The following is a 17279-nucleotide window of genomic DNA, read 5'->3' on the forward strand; positions in this document are numbered from 1 at the left end:
TGCTTTTTTGATGATTTGTCCATCTTGACAAGTACCCAGAAGGGTATAGGATGATTTCTCTTATGCCCTGAGAATTCTATTTCTTGCATGCCAATTTCTGTTAAAATGTTTGCTTTTAACATATTTATATTTCTGGAGTTATAGAATAAATACCAGGATTTATGGAAGATGACTGGAATATTCTTATCTAGATATTTTAAAAAGTTGTGGTAAAATGCATATAACATTTAACATTTTTGCTATGTTTAACCATAGCATACGCAGTAGCATTGGATACATTCAAGTTGCTGTGCTGCCATTACCACCATCCAACTCTAAAACCTTGTTCATCTTCCAATACTGAAACCCTATCAATTGAGCAATTATTCCCTATTCTCTCCATCTTCCCAGCCCCTGCAAACTACCATTTGACTTACTTTCTATGAATTTGAGTAGTCTTATTGCCTCATCCAGGTGGAACATGCACTATTTTCCTCCTGTGATAGACTTACTTAAATTAGCAAAATGTCCTCAAGCTTCATCTATGTTGTACTGTGTCAGAATGTCCTTTCTTTTTAAAGACTGAATAAAATTCCATTGTATGCATTACCATATTTTGTTTACCCATTCATGTGTTGATGAATAATTGGGTTGCATTCTCTTTTGGATATTGTGAGCAATGCTGCTATGAATACTGGTATCCAAATACCTATTCAAGTCTCTGCTTTCAGTTCTTTTAGGACTACACCGAGCAGTGTGATTCTAGATCATGTGGTAATCTATGTATAATTTTTTGAAGAACCACCATATTCTTCCACAGCGACCACTAGTGAAGCACAAGCATTCCAGTTTCTCTAGATCTTTGGCAAACTTAAACATGTTTCCCTCTAGATGGAATGATTATGTGTTGAAGAAGATAAAAAGAGCTAGAATGTCTTTAAATTCACATCCCCACCCCCATCTTGTCATCTGTGATGCATTGCCTGAAAGCGATAACTTACTCAACAGCTCACTACTTGCCTGAAACAGTTAACAAAGCTTATATTAATACATGACTTTCTCTTAAAGAACAGATTGTGTACCCAATTTAATCTTTAAATACTTGTAATAATGTGTTATTCAAGGCATATGTGTCTCCATGCTCTGCTGTTGATAGAGTAAGAATGATGCCAGAGTGCCATTAATTGTTGGTATTTTGGAGGGGGAATAAAGATAGAGGAACTTGTCTTGGGTTAATTTCCTAATAACAGACTCAGACATGAAGATTTGTGTAAAAATGACTTACTGTGAAGTACTTCCAAGAGGAACTGTAACAGCAGGATCTTCTTGAAATGGGGACATTCCAGGTGCCTTGTCCTACTTAATGAAGGGTGGAGCTGAGTGACCAGGTAAAGATATAGAAACTTGGAGAAACAGGAGAGGAGGCACATGGAGCAGAGAAATGTGATAAAATCCTGCTTGCTCCTTGGTTTTGGACTTGTACCAGGGGCTTTGGGGAAATGGAAGGAGACACATGGAGTCAAGACAGGTAGAGACACTTGGAAGAGATGTAGGTGAGAGACATGTGCGAAGGCTGACAGTGGCAGCCAGTATCTTGATTTGTACTTTAACTTTGCTTCTGGCCCTTACTTGCCTCACCCCGTCTGCCCCTTTCCTATGGTTTCCTGCCAGAAAGTGCCTTAGACTTATGGCAAGCTTTTGGGTCTCAGCAACCCTGCTTTGGGACAACCCCATTTTGATTTGACTACACATTTGCTCATGAGGGGATAGGTAACTTTTAGGGAAACCATATCCTTTCTCCCCTCCCCTCTCTATGCACGTTCTATGAAAGATCTTTCACACTTCTTTCATACCAAGAATCTGTTTTGTCTCTATGCAGTTAATGGCAGAATCCTTTTAGAGTGGGCAAGTTTGGGGTTGTTGGAGTACCCCCTCATCTACCCACTAGAAAAAATTCTAGAGAAATGGGAGAAGAGGGAAGAGAAGGTGAGTCATACAGTGTGCAATGTCCAGGATACAATATTGTGGAGCAATCTCTCTCCACAGAAAATCACTTTGGCTCAGTCCTGCAGGGGAACTGTAGAGATAAGCTGGGTCACAGCTCAGGGTTGTCTAAATCAGGGATAAAGGGGGTGGAGTATGTGTCAGCTGTTGGTAAGCATTTCTAGTTCTCCTGTGCACACAGGCAAAGCAAGTCCTGGCAGTTTTAGGCAACCCTCCCAACAGAAACACAGGGGTGTTGGCTGTTGGGATAGAAAGCATATGGGAGGTGTGCATAAAAATGGTCTGCACACTGCCAGCCTCTGTCATAGATGTCAAAGAAGGCAATGTGTACTCTGATGAGAAGACAGGTAGAGATTCTGGTCAGGTGCATTTAGTGTCAAGACCTTTAATATAAATAACACAAAGAAAGTACTTTGTATCAAAACTTTATTTATTAAACAAAAAATGCACCATTGGAATAACATTTCTATAAAAAATGAATATGAGACTGTTCTACAGTGATTACAAAACCCCTTTTTCCTCATGTAGTAGTATACAAGATCTTGTAGAAACAGTCATTGTTTTAAACTGTAAGCAAGTTTCCTTTCTCATAGAACAAGATTTACACTTAAATATTGCAATCACTAGTCTAATTTGGTTAACAATGCTAGAGTCTGACAATAAAGAAACTCTTTGCAGGCTCAAAATACCTTGTTTTTTAAGGTGTTTTGTAGCCACAAAAAATTTCTTTTTCCACTAAGGCTAGTTAAAGCTGTAGTATGCCCATTTCTACCATATAAACCTACCACTAGCACACTAACAATTTGTCTGAATTGCAAAGCCCTTTGAGAGAACGAGTAGCATTGATTGGCAAAATGCTATCAGAATATTTTAGGTTTGGCGTTACTTTGTTTGAAGAACCCTGGAAAGGGAGAAGGCGGTGAAGATGGAGCTTCAGTGGAGGCTTTGCCTGGACTTATCCTCATACTCAGCAATGGACAATTCATTTCTAAAGTGGTCCCTCTGAGATATGGAACACTGCAGCTTTAACAGTCGTATCTAGATTCCCAACCAGATCTCCCTTTTTATCATAAATTATCCAAAAAGAAGCCACTCTAAATAATAAATTAAATATTACTTATAAAAAGTACACCCCATACCCACCCTCCCACCCCCCAAACAAGCTGACAATTCACAAAGGTCAGAATTGTCAGGGTTACCCTACAATAATAAAAAACACTATTTCTCCTCCTTCCTAACATTCCTTTCTTTCTTGCATCTGAAAATACACTTTCAGCACACAGTGAGATAGATCCCTTGGTCCATGAGTCTGTGTTTATGACATTTTGTAGAGTTTTGCTGTTGCTCTCCAATCAACAAAAAAATCACAGGATGATAATATACAAAGGCTCTCTACTGAGAGCAGGAGAAGAAATCCTTCAGAGAGTGCAACTAGAAGTCCATGGAGCAAACATTATCTGAGAGTGGCTTGGAGAGCCCAGAAGTAATATCCGTTGATTCGGGCATGGTACTTGGTCTTCTATATATCCTCACTGACCAGAAAAGACTCAGGCATTTCTTTTCAGAAATTTCCTTTCTCAAGCATTTCCTTAAGGATATAGGTATTGGATAGCAAGGTACATTGGGGGATGTATCTGTATATTTTTTGTTGGAATAGAATACCATACAAAACATCTACCTATGATTTTCCACAGTATCCAATTTAATTTAAAACACTGGAATCAGCTGAAGAGCTTTCCTATATAATATTAGAGTGACTTTTGAAAGTCACTGGTGAAATAAAAATTATGGGTAAGCTGTTGCTTTCCAAAGTGACTTTAAAAACAGGGAGTGTATGGATTTGACTGTTAGGACTGCTTCTGCCGTGCTGGGATGTTGTGAGCTCTGTATTGTGTTATTGTGTGGCTGGTTACAGCCTAGGATACTAACTTCTGCCTTTCAGGAAGGTCTAGTTGTATGAAGTAAACTGGGTGAGGGAGAGAAAACCACTTTGCCCCACATTATTAGATAGTTCAGACCATTTTGTTTTTAAACACAACTAAGACTAGGGGATTTTTCTACTTTTCTTTCTCTCATGGACTGGCCATGAACATTCTAAGGAAACTGCAAGAAATATGAGTCTGGGATATAATTTTATCTAAATGGGAAGTGCTTTTGAGGTGTCCCTTTTTGTTGGAATGACAGGTCAGTTGCCATGTCTTAGACATTGTTTTAAATTTGGAGAGGACTTCAAGATGTAAAGACAGATGTGTCTGTTGGAAAACAATAAGTAACCTCCAGAAGACTTGTGTGCATTGAGAAGTTCTTTACTGGAAAAGCCAATGAGCACTGATCTTTATAGTTCTGGAATAAGACCCTTGTGTTAGGCAACTCCTTGTGCAGCTCTTACCAAAGCAGGGAAGTGTAGATACACCTCATCTGCAGCAGGTTTAATTTTGAAGAGAGTAATGCCATGTCTGATTCCTGACCAGAAGCCATAATAAATTCACCTCTTGTATCTTTGTTTTGTGTTTTTTTTTTTTTAGATTGTTTAGTTGTCTGTGCATTTTATAATACCCAAATGTAAAGTTCCATTCTTTAAATATTCTAGAGGTTTACAGCTCTTTTCTATAAAGAGGTAGCTCTGACTGTTTTTTTTTTTTTTTTGTGGAAAATGAATCACTAAGAAATATTTAACTTTTGACTAGAGCAGCATCTAAATGTGCTTTCTGCAGTTTGAGCTATCCTCATTTTTGCGAGTTAAACAAATGCAGGACTTTTCTAGAGGAAAGAAAATAGCTTTCTTATCAGAATGAAATGCAAAAGGAAAACAAACTTTTTCAAGAAGCTCCTACATGCTTGACAGTTCAGCGTGATGCAGGGGAAGCCTGAGCATGCCCTGCCAAGTTTTATTTTCTTCTTTTTCAGGGAGAAATGAGTCCTGGTGGCAGGGCTGCTGGTTGGTTGTCAACATTGCCTTATGGGATCTGGAGAGATTTATGAGCTTAAAGAGCCCTATACATTATGAATTACACTCAGGCTAGGAGCAATGTACAGGCTATCTTGCCATATTCATAGGTTTATTCTTGTCAAGAGATCAGGAGACTGGGAAATTAAAAAGTTACCTGAAAACTTAGGCAGGCAGTTTTACACATATGTGAACCATCTGAGAGAAGGGGGAGCAGAGTTGTACAGAAGTTGTGCTAAAGGCATTGCATATTAAAACCTCTAGGTGAGTTACAAGAGGTTATTTAGAGAATTTAAATGCATTCTACTGTATATTCAAAGCATGGAGCTAAGATGTATTAGCATGGCCAGTTACTACAATAAGCCATTATGTTTGTTTAATGAAGAAAGTTTCAAGAGAATGCAGCAGAAAGATACCTTCCACTGAAAACAAATAAGATATATTTTCATGTACTTTTAATGGTTTTGATTTCTTAAGGTCATTGACTTTGACTAGTGGAATCTAGACATTTGGGAAATATGTGAGTTACCTTGGTTTTCCAAATACGGTCTACTATAGATTGAAACTGTGATGCAATCACAGTTCAGAATGACAAACCCATTCCAGGCTATATGTTCAGGGTGATCTTTCTTAAATGAAAAATGCCTTTTTCAGAGAATGTCCCTTGTTTGTGAGTATCAGAAAAGGGAGACTATTCATTCTAGGACCTCCTGAAGATAAGCCTAGCAGAATGAACATTTTCTTTCCTGAAGTTTTGGATTTTTCCTGCCAAGATTCAATATTATGTTAAGAAATGCCTGTTCTAGGTCAGTGGAGGGTTGTCTTAAGTTGCCCAGATGTTGAACAAAAGTAATCTGCCCCATAGAATAATGTTGCATAGCTCCACAGATGGACTTTAAGAAAATCAGAAAATTGAATAAGCACTCTTGTTGAAGGAACAATTTCACAAATGGACCGAACTTTCTAATGAACCATTTGAACAAGCCCTCTCTTTGACATCAGATTTCCTTCCCGACATAAAACTGTAAAAAAATAATCTGAATTATTACTTCTGTTACAGTGCCGTTTTGCTCAAAATATTTCATTCGGGGATTCATATATAATTACCCACCTAATAAAAGGAGCTATTAGGTTGTAAAGATCCTATCCCTTCCATGCTCTTTTAAAATTATGACCTACTCAAGCTTGAAATCAAAGGCAGAGCTGAAAGGAATAATTCAGCTGAAACTCTCTTATTGGGGTTTCAAGTCACCTAACTGATAAATATGCAAACTAGCTCCCTTTTGGCAATTCAGCTGCATAAACAGGGATTAACTCCAAATGCAGCTGAGAATCTGAAACTAAAAGGGTGCACACAAAATGTTCTTAACTTCACCTAGTTCCAAGCTGGAGATAAACATGGCAATTAGAAGTTTAAAATTTTAGCTCACAATGAAGACGGGGCTTTGAAAAGCTTGACTTGTGGTATGTCAGAGTGCAAAGTGGCACCTCCCCGCTTGCTCCTGACTCTGGGTAGGCATGGTGTAGAAGGGTCCCTTCACTGCAGACCCTGGTGGCTGCCACTTCCCAATGCTGCCTGCTCTGAGTCGGGGAGGACCCTGGTCGTGAAAGTGGCATCACTCAAGAGAAGGTACGGCTAGAAACTGCCTTCCATTTCCCTTCCCTTCCTCAGGGCCTGTTCTTAGGGAGTCTGCTGTTTCCCCAGTGGGTTACAGAGATGGTCAGGAGGCTCCCTGCATGGTGGCCACCTGATCCAACTGATCTAACGCTGTTGTCAAGCAGAACACAGGAAGGGACACAGATCTCTCCTGCCAGACTCCGGAAGACCATGGCCTAGGTGAAGCTTTGAAAGGTCATCACAGTGTGGTATGGCACAAAGCCACCCAAATGGAAACGCGTCCCCTCACAAGCATAAACACGTAATTACTGTGTATCTGAGAAGACTGTACGTTGTGTCTTCTCTTAGGAAAGGAAGTGCTGCTGGCTACGTGCCATTCATTGCAGATATTTATGTTCCAATTTTCCAAACATATATAGTAACTGAGGGTGGATTTACAAATACTTGCTAAAATGGGTGAATTTTACAGCCACTTGCTAATATCCACCACTTGGGTGAGATGAATGACTGAGTTACAAAACATCAGCCTTCGCTGCCTTTTGTTTGTATACTGATTTACTTTTTGTGCTGTCAGGAAAACACCCAATCCTTTGGTGCTGTGTTGTAAGAGTATTCCCATAGGTGCTTTGTACTTTAAAGTTGAAAACATAATGGTGAGCTTGCACTGATCTGCCATGGCATGGTACAGGCTTAAGTAATGCACTTGCATTTTGTAAGACTAGAGCTACACGTTAAAAAAAAAAAAAAAAAGGGTCTTGATGGAGGAAAACAGAAGCCTCAGTTAGGATGGTGTGGTTACTGTGATGGCAAAGTCCCAGGACTAATCGAGCAGCTTCTGCTTTGACATTGCAGTGAAGATGTATCTTTGCTGTTGTTTAGGGACCCCAAAGTTATCATTTAAAAATTCCTGATGCCTATGAAAGAAGGGATGCTTATTCTTTCTGAACTGCTTCAGGATCTTCCATAACTGGGTGGTCCTAGTGGTTAACCTGTACACTGGGTGCATTCTTGGACACAGGTGTGCTGTTTATGGGTAATTGGTATGCTGCAAAGTTCCCGGAAAATTCACCTCATCAATTCAGCAATATGTGTTAAAAGGCCGAGCCTGTGATGGCATTAAGTTGCTTCATTAGCCCTTCCAAACTTGCCATTTGTTCACTCAAATCATCCTGTTCGTACACCTACAGAGAGAATGAGAGCAGAGTTAGTAAAGGTGAATATCGATACATTCCTTGTAATGAAAGCAGAGGCCATGTCTGGTTGGTTCTCTCTGTTCTCTAGCATAACACTGTATTTCATAGCTGGAGGTTATGCTCAGAATTGTGATCATTGAATGAAGATGCTGGTGATGAAAGGGATGGTAATAAATGATTGCATTTATTCACCAACTTTTTTCCTGCAATGAGGAAAAAACTTTCGAGTCAAACAGATGTTGTTTCAAGTCATGTTCCACCATTCACTAGCTGTGTGACCTCAGACAAGTTAGTGAACCCGTCTGACACACACACACACACTTAGGTATTAAATGATGGGTGATGATGATATCTATGTCATGGATTATTTTGAGCATTTTGTGACTTGTTTATGCCTATCATTATGTCCAGCACATGGTGCACATTCACCACATTGCTCTTTTCCTTTCTTTCACCCATGAGAATAGAATTTGTATCATCAGGCTTCTTTTCTTTAAAACACAACATAGGGATATTTGTGTGTGGGAGTTTGTGGGGCACTTTCTTGATGAATGAAAGGTCTGAGGATTATGATTTTGGTTTGTGTGTGGAAACAAAATTCTTACCTACACCAGTTCTGGCTCTATGCCTGGTTGTAAAGGTAACCTTATGACTTGCTCTATGAAAGCTGTAAAGGTGATCTTAAGGCACAATTTAATTGGAGGACAACATGAAGATGTTGAATTTCAGATCTTGGTGAACATATTCTCTACACTTCTCACTCCCTAGGAGCCACTAGAATTATATTATTAGTAATAATGGATTGTAAGTTAGCACAGATCCTCAGGATCTGTGATTCAAGGATTCTGATTTAGTAGTTACAGGAAAGACTGGAAATCTTGTTTCTTCCCCAGGTAGGTGTAATGATCCATCCTTGATGGAAACAAGCAGAAGAGCACCAAGGCTGGTATGAATTTGTTTGTTTGTTTTTTAAAGATTTATTTATTTATTTGTACAAGCACTGGGTACAGTCAGAAGCATGGGAGGGTGAGAGAATTCACCAGAGCCAGAGCAGGGAACAAAACAGGCAGACAGATGGAGGACACTGCTGAGGGGAGCAGTGGGCGCAGCAGGGAGGTCTGTCGTGCCATGTGGGATCCTCGCTGGCGGCCGGGGATAGAACCTGCACTGCAGAGGCTGTGGGCAGCTTCGCAGCCCAGCGCTCAACCACTGCGCCACTGGGGAGGCCCGCTGCTGTTAATTTGAATCCCAGTTCTTTTACTGATGACACTTGAATACATGGATTTGAACTGTGTGGGTCCACTTATACCTGGAATTTTTCACCACCCCCTACCTCTTCCTCTTCAATCTACCAATGTGAAGATGAGGATGAAAACTTTTAGGATGATCCACTTGTGATTTTCTTTTCTCTAAATAGCTTTATTTTAAGAGTACAGTATATTATGTATACAATATGCAAAAACTGACTGCTTATATTATCAGTAAGTCTTCCTGTCAACACTAGGCTATTGGTAGTTAAGTTTTGGATGAATGAAAGTTATACGCTAAGTTTAGTCTGTGTGGCTGGTGGTGGAGGGAGGGTTGTTCAAAGTACAATAGTATATAGTTCCTCTTTTTGAGTCTGTTTCCATACTCCTCAAGTGGAAATAGCAGTGTTGACTCATTAGGTAGTTGGGGGAGATTCAGTAAATCAGTGTTGGTGAGTAATTAAGTGCTCAGTAATTTCTTAATTTCTTTTTTCCCATTTTCTCAGCATGCCTTTTTTTTTTTAAAGATTTATTTATTTATGAATATAAGACTAGGGTATAGGCCAGAGATATGGGGGGTGAGAGGATTCACCAGAGACAGAGTGGGGAACAGAATAGGCACATGGACTCAAAATACACTGCTGAGGAAAGCAGTGGGCAAGACAGGAGGCTCGCCCATGTGGGTAGCTCCCTGGCCAGGGATCGAACTCGTGCTTCAGTGACTGCAGAGAGCTTCATAGGTTGTGTCTTATCCCCTTGCACCACCAGGGAGACCCTCAGCATTTATTTGATTCAGTTATTGAATGAATAGGCCTGCGTCAAGATTTCTAGATCTGTATAGGCAGGGAAACATTACTTAATATCATGGTTACAGTGTATAATCTCATCCTGCCAGATAAATACTCTTGATCCCATTAGAACACTGGTGGAGAGTATGTGGTAGGATGAGCACAATGCCACTTGACCCACTAGAAAATTCTCTCAAAATACATGGTATTAAACATGTTGGAAGTGGTACCTTCTTAAAGAATCTCAGCATGCCAATGAATAATTTGTTCACATACCATATAATCCTCAGCATTTAATGGGGACTGCAAAGTAGCCCATATAGTTCAAAAAAATTAGTCTGTCTATGAGGAGAGAGATTGAAGTGAACTCATTAGTTGGTATCATTTCCCTAAATGTGGTCTTAGTTGTTTGGGCTGTTTTTCTTGAATTACCTAGATTTCATTGTTCACTACAACCATCAGCTATACGTAGCTATTGGACTTCTAAAATGTGGCCAGTTTGAATTGAGATATATTGTACATTTAAAATACACACCAAATTCTGAATACTTACTACAAAAGAAGTAAAATATCCTGTTGGATATTTTCTATGTTCATTGCACATTGAATGATAATGCTTTGGAAATTCTGGGTTAGATGAAAGATATTAAAATTAAGTTCATCTATTTGTTTTAATTTTCTTTTTTCTTTTTAAAGATTTATTTATTTATACAAAAACCAGGATACAGGCCAGATGCGTGGGAGGGTGAGAGGATTCACCAGAGATAGAGCGGGGAGCAGAACAGGCAGACTGACGAAATATACTGCTGAGGGGCACAGGGGGCGAGACAGGAGAGGTCTGTCGCGCCATGTGGGACACTCGCTGGCCAGCCGGGATCGAACCAGCGCTGCAGAGGCTGTGGACAGCTTCACAGTGCGGCGCTGAGCCACCAGGGGAGGCCCTCACCTATTTGTTATTTCATTTCTAATGTAGACTCCTAGAAAATTGAAAGTTACACATGTGGCTCTTATTTCTACAAGACAGAGTTGATATAGATTTTTGTCTCCATTTTTGTTATTTCCTTTAATTACGTTTTTTACTATTCTTATTTTATTATTTGTAGTACCGAAAACAAGAAGTACAAGGGAAAAGTCAAATTAGATGATGCTAATTTTTTTCATCTTTTCCCCCTTTTCAATCCTTTGATTTTCCAAGGTATCTGATGTGTTAGTCCCTTAGCTTTCCTTTAAATGCTTTCTCTTGAATTATATTCAGAAACACTCTAGAGTTTTTCTAAATCGCTGCCTCTAGGCAACATCTTTTCATATCTCCTACACAGTGCATTTTTGAGAGAAATGTTTGTTCTCAAAATTATTTTTCTTTTTGCCTCCATTGATATTTCTTAATTTTCTAATTTGATCACATTTTAGCTGATTCTTTTATTTCCCTTCATTAGTAATCTTTCTTTCATGAAATATTTATATCTTCTAAATGTCAGTTCTTCCTTTTTCTTCTTAAATTCCTCTCATTTCTTCATTTTGCACATTTCTCTCAATTCTGTATTTGAAGGCTATTTTATGGTTTCAGAAATCACATGTAAAATCTCCAGAGTATAGTTTGTTTTCTTATTTTTTTTTATTTTAAAGAACAATTATATAGTCTTATTTCCAGGTATGCCAAAATATTTCATCCCATTGAAAAGGACAAACACAGAGATATTATATATGTATATACATAGTCACACTCGCTAGTCATCTGCTTGTGCTTCTAACATTGCCTCTAAGTACTAATCACTCCTTCACCTTGCACAACATGAATTTCAGGGGCGCCTTACGTTGGCTGGATCCTCCGTTGGTTTATGGCTCTCCTCAGACACTTCGGGGGCTGTTGGCACAGAAACAGGAAGCAGAGGGGATCTTGCCTTTCCAGCTAACCCAAGAGAGGCTGTTTTAACATGAGTCTTGGGAAGAGTAGGCCCTGAAATAGAAAACACAGAGTGATGAACGTAATGTATAAAACATTCTGGGGAACAATCTCTCAAGCGTGGAAGCCAACTCCAGTGGGTTGGCATTGATTTTAGGTTATTGTTCATTTTGTAGTATAGAGATGGATTCTGACACAAAGAATGGGCTCATTTTATTTCTACTGAATGGAAGACAAATTCTGATTAGGCCTTTCCAGATGAAGCTCCACCAGTCATAGGTAATTTCTAGTGGGTTCCAAATCATGCTGTGAGGGGCTGGCTGGGAGCTCCAGACTGTTCATCACATCCTATAAAGTGTCAGGTGAGCTCATTCAATGTCACACTCAGTTTTGGGCCAGACAACCCTGTGCTAAACCACATAAATAAGCCCCAGATGGCTTAGTAGTACCAAGGAATACTTATGCAGTTGAAAGACATGGTCGTTCTAGTCTATAAATGAGCATTAGATGTTATAGCAAAAACAAAGTCCTTTATGTTTAACTTGATAGAATCTCATTACTTATTTTCTTGGGGTTGGGGGAGGGATGTAATGCATTGTTCTATCCTAATCGCTATAGCTTCTCTCCAAAAATTACATTCTAATACTCATGAATGTCATTTGAGGAACAGCTGAGTTTCTACCAGAAGGCATTTTTGTTTGCTATACACAAAGGCTACCTTTTCTTTTGGAGTTGAAATTTGCCTTACAAACCCTACTTATAATAGTAATTTAACTTTGACCCTGTAGCCTAAAATAAAAATTTGATAAAGGTTTATGGAATCAGTTAGTGTATCAGTTATGTATCTAAGGGCTTTTGTTATTCTTAGCCTATTAACCAATACCTCAGTATGGAAGGCATTAAGGTACATGGTAGAAAGAAGCTTTCCTCAGTTCTGTCATCAGTGACAATATTTGAATTTAAATGATCCCAATGGCAAACTATATTTAAAGTGAAAATGTTGGTTGGACCATACCTTGGGAAACATAATTCTAGTTAGTAAAACTGAAAAAGTTGTTACACAGTCAGAAAAGGAGGGAGCAGTGGCTTATTGGAAAAGAAATAATGCAAACAATTGACTAAGTCAGCAATTTGCTGTATATAGGCAAAATAAATGAGAAATCCTAATAAAAGTATTTCATCCATTGCTTAGCATGTAATTCCTTCATATTTATACCATTTTTATTCTTAAACTTCAGGGATCAAAAGTGTGCAGTTGGAGTGATTTATCACTAGAGGGTGATCTTAAGTTTTTAGTAGCTCAGATGAAAAGCAATATAGAGATTAAGAAAAATATAAGCCATTTTCTTTCACAGAGGAAATAACATTTGCTGACTGCCTACTAAGCTCCAGACCTATGCTAAGTATTCTAGTTCACTTTAGACAAAAATAACAGAATGGGGAAGAATTGCAGATTGATCAAGGTAATCGCTTTCAGATTCTGGAAAGCTCAACTATGTAATAATCATGTAATTCTTTATCAATTAGCTCTCCCTGCCTATTCATCTGTAAAGTGAGAATGATAGTAATTGGTTATGATTAAATAAGACTATGTATTTTAAGGGCTGATACCTGTAATTTATTGAAAGAGAGCTAGTTATTATTAATATTTAATTGTCAAAATAACCCTGCTGTTATTTTTAGTTCACATATGAGGATGCCAAAGTGGAGAGAAACTACCTTGTCAAGTTCACATATTTAGAAAAGGGAAGGCATAATAAAAGTTTGCACCAAGTTCTAATTCCATTGAGGAAACTAAGCTTTTACCATTACTATGTTGATCTAGCCCATCCAATTTACATGAGCTTTTTGAAGATGCCATGTAAAAGAATAGAAAAGCCACTTCAAAGATTTAAGTTGAAGGCACAAACTATTGTGTTATGGTTTCTATAGCTGAATTAAGCTTTAATTTAAAGGGAACAGATAGAACTCATAAACGCCAACATTGATCTAAGCTACTTTTATTGCCATGTCATTTAAATATATATAAACACAAAATTTACATAAGTTTTATAAACTTGTTGTTCTTATACTATGCAATAAAACCAAATATACTATAAAAGCAAAGTTATAAAAATAGTACAATTGTTATAAAAATAGTACAATTTGAATTCACATCATTAATTTAATGTGATGAATGAGTTTGAAGGGGTAAAGCAAAATAGTCATAGAAATTTGGGACTAATATTTCACAAGTCTTTTTAATTCATATGTGTTCAGTTTTCACTATCAGTTTTCTCTTGTTGAACAAAACATTCATTCTTTCAGAGAATGTAATGTACGCTGGTCCTCACTGGATGTAAACAAACAATTTGTACATTAAATCTACATCTATCCTTTTCTCTTTTTGCTTCTGGCTATAAACACAGTATCCTGCAATCAATTTACTTGTAAACCCAAATACAAAGGCAGGCACTAAAAACCCTGGCAGAATGAAGCTATAAAATGGCCCACCAGATGCTCCAAAGTGTGGAATTCACATTAATATTGTAGATGATTACTTAAGTGAAAGCACAAAGTGTGAAGCATTTTCATAGAGCGCTGGTGAAGTTGGAGAATGTATCTAATGAGGCTCTACTATGAGTTATATTTTCTGAATTATGTTTATATTGTCTTCCAGAATATTTACAATGTTCTGCTTAACCGTGATTTAGCCTTACTGCCAAGAAAAGTTGTTTCTCTTAGCTCATTCCATGACCCACCTTTTTCATTCCTGCATTTAACAGGGTAGCTGCATTTTAATAAGTAATACTTTCTGTACATAACACTTTTATATTTTTTGCAACAATTTTGACTTAGCTTTCCTTGATGATAAACTTATATTTTTAGCTTTAATTTTTTTAAGAGACCAAACTATGTCTACAAACTTTACAATTTAACTTTTCACCAAATGCATGCAATGTTCACTCTAACACAAATATTTTTAAAGAGAATTACATAAGAAAAGAAAACAGCATGAGCATAATTTATTATGTAGGAAAGTCAAATAGGTCTGGTGTCTGTTTTATACTAGACACCATATAAAGATTCTTTTATGATTTATCAGACTTTCATAAAATTCCTTAATATTTGACTTTTTTTATTTCTGTTTTGGATGCCGAGAAACTACAATCTCACTACAAAAGTATATTCTGATGGCATATTTACTACTCAAAATCTTAAATACTTGGGTAAACCCACAGTGTATTATCACACTTGCATTATCACAATGAGATGCAGGTATGCCTGCATAACTCAAAGCCGTCACAAAGAAGATCATTAGAGTAATTGATTTTCTCTAGTGTAGAGGCAACAGTTATACATTCAGAACCTACTGAGTATTGAACAATAAAGGAGACACAGTGTGTTTTACAAAAGGAAGTGAAGACATTGCCTGGACTCAAAGACCACACAGTGTTTAAGCCTCATGTGGCCGCCTTTTCCAAGTAATATTCACAGATTCAAAGGAATTTATAAACTTGGAACTTTCAGGACTCTTGGAGTTCACCTGGTGACCTTCACTTTATTTTGCTGAAGAGAATGTAAGGCTGCTGGAGATTAAAAGATCAAGGTAGAATTATTTTCAATGCCCTTCCAGAATAGGCGAAGAATTTCAGCCGTCTCTTAGGATTCCTTATTAGCAGGTTTGTCTAAGTACTATATGACCTTAAATATTTTCCTTTCCATTTCTGAGTGGGGAATTATTTTTTTATTTTTTTTTTAATTTAATTTTTATTTTTATATACCCCATACAATTACAACCCCCTTATTTTGACCCCAAGCCCTCCTTTCCCCGCCCCCTACCCCCATAGAGTGTCTCTGGTTCATAGTTGTTTGTTGATTTTGATATTTTCTTTCTTATAGTTATTATTTTTCCTGATCCCTTATTTACATTTTCTAGATTCCTGCTATGAGTGAGACCATCTGGTATTTTTCTTTTTCTTTCTGGCTTCTCTGAGCATGATCCCTTCCAGTTCCATCCATGTTGCTACAAATTGCATGTGTTTATCTTTTTTGATTGCTGAGTAATATTCCATGGTGTATACGTACCACATCTTCTTGATCTAGTCATCTATTTTGGGGCATTTGGGTTGCTTCCATAGCTTAGCTATTGTAAACAGTGCTGCTATAAACATAGGGGTGCAGGTACTCTTTGGAATTGATTTTTCTGTGTCCTTTGGGTAAATACCTAGGAGTGGAATTGCTGGATCATATGGAAGCTCTATGTTTAGTAGGTCAAGAAATCTCCTCTGAGTGGGGAATTAAAAGACTTTTGAGGGACATTTCCTGGGAGAGATTTATCAACAACCAATAAGACAACTTTGGTCTCCAAGTTGCCTCTTAGTAAACGGGAACAGATGTTTTAAAATAGAGACTTCTACGAGAACATCCTGTGGTAGATGTGTATTAACTCCATCCCTAAGCTGATTCTAACTGGGTAGCTTCAACATTTTCTTTTCTGAACTTCAGATGTTTCAAACCTGAACACTGGTGAAGCCTGGTGTAGTGCCAGCATGCACAGGGCAGGTACTCTGTCGATACGTCCAGAGATAAAGGAGAGTCCTGGAGGCCTCAGTGGCTTCTTCTGGCTTTAATGCTTTTTCTATGCCAATTTTTGTGGGGCAAACCCATAGGCTAGCAAAATGGGGAGGCTGTGTTGGGGGAAGGGTTGTAGGTGAGGGCTGGGAGAACTGTCAGCTCCCAGCCCCCAAGGAATCTTTTCTTTCTCTTTGGGCCTTCTCTGGCTTCTAGTGGTCCCTTCCTCTCATAGCCTTTCCCCTGCAGCCACACTAACCCACTCCTAGTCATTCTGCCTCGGCTGTTTTTGTCTCTGAGTGACACTGCCCCTATAGCCTCAGCCTCCAGGTTCAGGTGTGGACACTTACACATAGTAGGTGTGCTCCAGGTGTCCACGATCAAGCACGCATGCCCCACGCCCATGCTCTCAAGTGCCTTCTGCATTCAAGGCCACAGGTTAGAGACAGATGCCATCAATGTAAACGTCTCACCTATTCACTTAGGCTACACCTGGGTCCTTACAAACGCAACAAGCTGGGCTTTTCCTTCCCTTATGCACCCAGGGTGTTACTGGCTCCTGTCTTGATTTTTGTCTGCATTTTCATTCTTCCATAGGGCCACGAGCCATGCCTTTACTCCTTTACCTCCATGCCAGTGGCCTTGCCAAGAGCCTTCTCCAAAGGCTAAATTCTGAATTCATTTCTACACCACTCAAATAGAGCAAATATTTTGTATAAAATAACCAGTCTCACACCATGGGCTGTATTCAAGTGAGAAGGGTGTGGAACAGTTACCATTTGGATTAATAATACCTGGGTGCTTGGCTTCATCTGCAGAGGCCACTGGAAATCATCTTGATACCTCTTACCTTCTGATGAATTGCTACTGTTCAATATCTCCCTCCATATTGAACCTTCCTGGACTTCGGTTGTGGATGGAGCTTTGCCATACTCCCTCGGTTGTGGACTGGTCTTTGCTACACTGTCCTAGGAAACTGGCAAACTGTTCTTGTATCCTTATTTCCTCTCCCCTCCCCCCCCCAATTTTTTGTGTGCTCCTTCTCC

The 17279-nt window shown here is 38.6% G+C and overlaps 1 protein-coding gene across 2 annotated transcripts in view; it reads right to left on the minus strand.

Annotated features, from left to right (window-relative positions):
- Positions 1 to 3140: 3140 nt before the first annotated feature.
- Positions 3141 to 17279, minus strand: part of DCC (DCC netrin 1 receptor) — a 1038093-nt gene continuing 1023954 nt past the window's right edge. For both annotated transcript variants that reach the window (XM_054694039.1, XM_054694040.1), the window contains exons 28-29: positions 11591 to 11733; positions 3141 to 7729 (exon numbers count right to left, since the gene is read on the minus strand). In XM_054694039.1, coding sequence (XP_054550014.1) covers positions 7640 to 7729; positions 11591 to 11733 — 233 coding nt within the window. In that variant the 3' untranslated portion in view covers positions 3141 to 7639. The remainder of the gene's footprint in view (positions 7730 to 11590; positions 11734 to 17279) is intronic.

Source organism: Talpa occidentalis, unplaced genomic scaffold (assembly GCF_014898055.3).
Source record: "Talpa occidentalis isolate TD23 unplaced genomic scaffold, MPIMG_talOcc4v2.1 talOcc4.13, whole genome shotgun sequence".
Taxonomy (NCBI): Eukaryota; Metazoa; Chordata; class Mammalia; order Eulipotyphla; family Talpidae; genus Talpa; species Talpa occidentalis.